Here is a 6,065-nt window from a genome sequence, read left to right as displayed (position 1 = left end):
GCCAAACCCAGTGCCAGTGGGATAGTGTGGAGACTGGGCTGTTGGGTTGGGCTGGGAGCATCTAAGCTCAGAGAATTGAGGTCCAGGCGGCACCCATGGGAAGACTTGCATAGGTGTGCAGCCTGCGGTGGGGGAGGGGGGTCTAGAGAGGAAGAAATTGGTATTTGGGGGAACCCACAGCTCAGAGGATTTTTCACTATGGTTCATAAAGGGAAAGGCTGATGCCCCAGAATAAAAACCATTTGGGAGAGTCCAAAGTATTTGAATCCAAGTCTGTTTTCCTCCACGGGAAATAGGCTTTAAAAGCTCATTTCTCTCTCTGAGCTGCAGATTTCCTTCCTGCCTGAAACCTGGCCTCAGCTTGTTTCTTTTTCCTGCTACGGCAGTTGCGTAGTAAAGCGCCCTTCGCTCTGCCCTCGTGTCCTGATGGATGTGCTGAGCAGCACCTGCATTCCCCTTCCTAGGTCTGGCCCTGAGCCCTTGGAGAGGGTCCAGAGGCAAGTGTCAGCAAGGGAGGTCGCCTGTTCCGTGAAGCAGGTGCAGGTGTGAAAAGGAGAAACCACAGAAAGACGTGTGATGTGAAACTCGCGTAAGCACCAGCCCCAGCCCGGAGGGGAGGGGTGGTGAGTGCTGGAGACCACTGGAGCCTCGGAGGGAGCTCAGCGTGGCCGCAGGAGCAGGCAAGAACACAGAGGTGCTGCTAGGCTGGAGGGGCTATTGCTGGGTGACGAATACGGCAGCAACAGGAGGGAGCTCAGGAACAATCGACTTGTAGTCTACTTGACTCTTGGGAGTCTGAGAGATCTGGGATACCCTCAACCCTACATCTGGGGGGCAAGAGACTCCCACCCTTGTTGAGACAAGGCAGCATGAACCCCAGGCACAGGGATTACCTTGTCCAGGGGCTTCTGATTATCTAGCACTCTTGAGCTCTGTGTAGTGTGTGTGTGTGTGTGTGTGTGTGTGTGTGTTTCATCTGATTATTTTCTCATGATTAAACCAGGCTTGACCAAGTATTTTTCTGGACCAACTGATCTTCACAGCAGTCCATCTTTATCATTCATTTTTAGGCAATTGTAGTTTTAGAGGTCATGCACAGTTGCAGCACAAAGCATCTTTCCTGAATCTACCCTCACTTGGTGGCAGCGTCCCTAGATGGGTGGTGCTGGGGAGCACTCCATGCCAGACATAGACAGTCAGGCTGTGACGATCACTGACAGCTTTAAGGGAGAAAGCAATTGTCTCCACGCAGAGACCAGACTTCCTAGGCAGAAATTTCATGTGGGTTCTGCCGTGGGTCCTGTGCATCTCATGATGTGGGGCACAGTTTCTGGGGCGAGGCCTGGGAGAAGAGAGATTTCATGGTGGGCCGTGCAGCACTGTCAAGATTAGAATCAAACTTCTTTCCAAACACAGACTATGTGGTTCAGCTTCCGGCCAAGGAGTGGGGATAAGCAGGCACCATATTCCGTGGGTGCCAGGCCCCTTGTTAGGGTGTCTCTGACACAGGCCACCAAGGAAAGCAGGGAGGAAAGATGGGGTCCCTCGGGCTGGCTGGAGCAAGAGGGGACCGTGCACAACCACCACATGATGTTCGTCCGTCCACACTGCCACCACCCACGTGGCCCGGGCTAAGGCTCGGGCTGCTGTAGCCTCTAGCTGTCCATGCTTGGTACTTCCTATCTCCCTGTAGGAGACAGGAAGTCTCCTGCTGCAGCCCCAAGGAGAGCCGGGTCAGAGACATTCACGCCCTGCACTTAACCAAGTTTCCCCTATGCCACTGTGGCTGGGGAGGGGGATCAGGCTTTTCTTGGGAGCCCCTGGGGCACTCCCCAGGAGCATAATCCCTGGCCCCAAGTAGCCCCAGCAGCCCTGCCCTGCTGCCTGCTACAGGAAGAGCCCAGCCTCCTCTCTGCCCACCCCCTGCCTTCCCTTTGGTTCCACACCAGTCGCATGTCTGCAAGGCCTGTGTGGCCTCTTCTTGGGAGCAGCTGTGGACTGCTGCGGGACTTCCCAGGCGAAGGGTCTCCCACTCAGCACGTCATGATGTCCAGGATGGTAACTCCAGCTCTCGTAAAAACAGCACTTCACAGTTTAGATCTCTGCCTCATGGCTGCCCTGAGAAACAGATGAGCCCCACGTCCTGGATGGGGACCATGACACAGCCATAAGTGGAGCCATGGTGCTGGATCTGGCACATTCCACCGCATGTTGAACTGAGGAAGCCCCCTGGCAGGGTCTACGGTGGGCAGAATGGGGCTGGGGTCCTCCTAGAAGGCCGGCTCTGCTCTCGGGGGCTTTCAGAGGCCGGCTGCCTGATGTTGAGTCTATCTCATTGTGAGTGAATTAATTGTTGTGCAACCTAGAGCGGTGAGACAAGTTAATTACATAATTACTGCAAAACGACATGTTATTTCATGGCTGCAATATGGGAACTCTGTTGGAAACAATTGTAATTGCCCAGAAACTGCATTCGAGTGTCTCCGTTATCTCTCGATAACCATGTAATTAACTTGTGTTACAACTTCATCTGCAGTAAACTCTGAAGTTAGGAGTTGGGGGCCTAGGAGTGGGCAGAGCCCTCCTTGGCCTGAGGGCCCAGGGAGGGTCTTGCACGGTGTGGGGGTGGGGTGGGGGCGGGGAGTGTCCTGCTACCCATTCAGGGAAATGATTCACTTTTCCAAGCTGAGCGAGAAAATTCCTCACGACAGACTCCAGCCTGCAAATTCATGCACTCCGACTCAGGCCCCATCTCACACGGCCACACACAGCTCCCCAGTTCCACAGTCACATCAGACACATCACACACAAAACCCCCACTGCGGCCAGGCCGCCTGGCTCTTTGCCCCTCTTCTCTGTCACACAGGCGGGCGTGGCTCTGTCACAGAAGGGGGATGCCCCACGGATGAGAACCCTTACCCCAAGATCCTTGACCCTAGCGATCCCTGCCCACGGATTGGACCACTGGGCACAAAACCACAATGTGGGGAGGTAGCCATGCTCCCACATCACTCCCAGTGGAGGAGCAGGCCTGGGGCAGGGTGACCTGCGGTTCCCCATCCAGGAGCAGGCAGAGCTAGAAGCAGTGGGCGGGCTCCATCCGCCCTGGGCTCTGGGGCCGAGGCCAGGCTGAGAACAGTCCCCGGAGGAGGAGAAGCAAGTGGCCTGACGGTGGGGGGAGCCTGTCCATACAGCCTTCCCCGTCCGGCCTTTGGATCCAACGAGTCCCTATTTTCATACCACTCAGCGTTGCCCTCGCGGGTGCAGGCTCTATGCTTGGTGCTGCGGCTGCAGCGGAGAGCAAGACAGCCGTCCTGCGGCCCCCGGGGAGCCCGGTGCACGGACCACGCCCAGGGCGGCAGCGGGCTGCTGGCCCCGCCTACTTCTGCCTACCCGCCCGTCTGCTCGCGTGTCCGGGTCTCCTGCAGGCCGGCGCGCAGATCTGTCTGCCTGCGTGTGTCCACTGGACGGGCTCTCTGACTCTCCACAGTTGTCCAAGTGCTGCCGCTCCGCGGAAGGCAACCGGCCCGTCCCAGGTCTCCCTGCGGGCTTCGTCCTCACTGTGCTGGGCTCCACTCGTTTTCCTGGCTTTCTCCCTCCTCAAGGGCAAGGACTGTGTCCGATCCATGATTCATCCGCACGTCTGGTGCTTGCAGCATGGGGCTGAGACAGAGTGGATTAAGGTTTGCTGAACGAATGAATGAAAGCCTCTAGCCTGCGTGGGCTGAATACAGGCCAACGGGATTGTTCTCGCTCACCCAGAAGAGCAGAAGGGTGGGCCCCAGAGCAGGCCCAAGCTGCAGGGAGGAGACAGCAAAAGCTGTCCATCACCCTGAAAGGGAAGAGGGTTTTGAGAATGGTATTCCCATGGTAGAAGGCTCAGGATTCGGGGTCTTACTGTGGGGGGAGATCAAGGCTGAGTTCCTGGCTGGTGGCCTCAGTGGAGGGAGGTCAAACAGGAACCCAGGGAAGGGAGGGTTTCATCTTGCCTCTCTTTATCTTGGGGGCCAGGGGAGGGGAGGACACCCCCAGTCCCACCTCTGGCTATGGGATGCGTGGGCTTGTCCTCTTCCCTCCAGCTTCTACCCCCTAAAGCCCACCTGGAGCTCCCCTGCCCTGCTCAGCAATAGCACACACTGGAGTCCCATGCCCTGCTCCATGTCCAGCTTTGGAGGGGCCCAAGGGAGGGCCCTGTTTCACTCCCAAGCAGAGGGGAGGGACCCCAGGTCTGTGTCAGTCAGGTGATCAACGCACAGTAACCTCCCCGGAAACATTCATAAGTTTAATCCACGCCAGTAATAAAATCGCATTACATTTCTCATAAAATAAATGTTCCCATTTATATACAGAAGACAGACTGTACAGGCCCAGCCTGGCCCCAGGAGGGGTCACACACAGACGGGCGGCAGAGGAAGGGCCATCCCTCCCATCGAGGACGGAGGAGTTCTAATCGGCAGGAGAGTGGCTGGCCGGCCAGGCAGGTGGGCAGACGGGCAGACAGGCAGACGGGCAGACGGACAGATGGGCCTGGAGGCCAGGCGCCGGGCATTACTGAACCTGGGATTCAAAGGTGCCATTGAGCTGTCCCTCCTCATAGTCCATCTGACACAAGATCATGTTGTTCTTCAGGAAGAATTTGTCTCCCACACAAAATCTGGAAAATCCAAGCAGGAGAGAGAGGCCATGGAGGGGTCCCAGTGGATGGTGGGGGCTGCAGATAGGCCCCAGCCCAGCCCAGGAGGTGGACATCTGAGAACTGAGGTCCTGGAGAGTTTGTTCCTTCAACTTTCCAGAAGGGATCCCCAAAGGTCTCATAGCAAACCTGGTCAATCACCCTGGGTCAGCCCAGTCCTCAGCCAGGCCCCTGTAGTCTGGGGTGTAGGGCAGACAGACAGACAAGTCTGGCCCACAGTTGGGTCTTCCCTGGAGGGGTGGGGTTGGTAGGAAGGTGTAGGAATAACCTACCCCAGTCCCAGAGAGGGAGAAAGAGAGAGAAGGACAAAGAAAGAGAAAAAGACCGAGAGGTAGAAATGGGGAAGGAGGAAGTGGTAAAATGGTTGATTTTTCTATCCTGTTCCTTTCCCCAACTTAAGGGGATGACTCCATGAAACTCTTCCTTTGAACAGAATCTGTAGGTTTCCTGAAGCATCCTTCCAGGAGGAGGTGACCCTGTCCCACCATCTTCCCTCCCACCCAGAAAAGGCCTTGCTTTGCTACCCTCACCCCCCACCCCCAGTCCTTCTAAAGTATTGGAGGATTCAGCCCTTTCCCCAAAGATGTCCCCAGGGTGGCTAGGGCTTCAACCAGACCCCAGGGTCATGGGCCCAGTCCCAGCAGATCCCAATCCAACCACCAGGTGGCACTGCAACTTCACCGAGCCCTCTTAGTGGCGGGTCTGTCCAAGCCCCCAGGGATCCCCCTCCGTGTTCCCTGCAGGTCCCTCAGGACCTCATCCTCTGGGAACACTTGCATGAGCTCCTTCCTGACATGGGGGCTCCTGAGAAAAGGGCTTGTCTTCCAGTGCTAGGTCCCCAGACAGGGCTGAGGGGTTCTGGCTCCTTCAGTCCCTGGGGCTTCCCGCGGGGCTGGGACACTGTGTAGGGATCAGAAAGTGGCTGGGCTGGAACCAGAATCACAGGGGTGGGTAGCTGCTACCATCAGGCACACGAACACCTTCTCACTAAAATGTACACGCATGCACACACAAATGGCAGACACCCAAGGACACAGGGCGTGCACACAGACCCCTTGTACATGCGCATTTAAGCATGTTCGCATTCATACTCATCCGTCATGCACACACATGCACACAGCACACCCATACCTGCCTTGTCCGTGTACGTTTAAAAATCCACACACGTGCACGACACAATGTACATACACAGTAAGCTCATGTGCGCGTGAGCCATCACACTGCTCAGACCTGGGCCCTACAGACACGCACACAACAGTGCTGGAGGGCACACATCCGGCCACACGGAACACGCACACGCACATGCATGCTCAAGACAACGTGCCCTATGAGCCCGTGGACATTTGCACGGACACCCCCACAGCGCGCTGCC

General features: G+C 56.7%; 1 protein-coding gene across 3 annotated transcripts in view; it reads right to left on the bottom strand.

Moving 5' to 3' along the window:
• Positions 1 to 1,048: 1,048 nt before the first annotated feature.
• The window catches only part of LMO1 (LIM domain only 1), a 43,914-nt gene continuing 38,897 nt past the window's right edge, over positions 1,049 to 6,065 (bottom strand). For 2 of the 3 annotated variants that reach the window (XM_081798644.1, XM_081798645.1), the window contains one exon: positions 4,270 to 4,654. In XM_081798644.1, coding sequence (XP_081654770.1) covers positions 4,549 to 4,654 — 106 coding nt within the window. In that variant the 3' untranslated portion in view covers positions 4,270 to 4,548. Of the gene's footprint in view, positions 2,363 to 4,269; positions 4,655 to 6,065 lie in introns of those variants that run through there. The other variant, XM_081798646.1, reaches the window with a different exon arrangement.

The sequence above is a fragment of the Leptonychotes weddellii genome, chromosome 11, assembly GCF_054177405.1.
Source record: "Leptonychotes weddellii isolate Sample4059 chromosome 11, ASM5417740v2, whole genome shotgun sequence".
Taxonomy (NCBI): Eukaryota; Metazoa; Chordata; class Mammalia; order Carnivora; family Phocidae; genus Leptonychotes; species Leptonychotes weddellii.
Note: the sequence above shows the minus strand (reverse complement) of the source record. Positions and strands in the feature narration are given on the sequence as shown.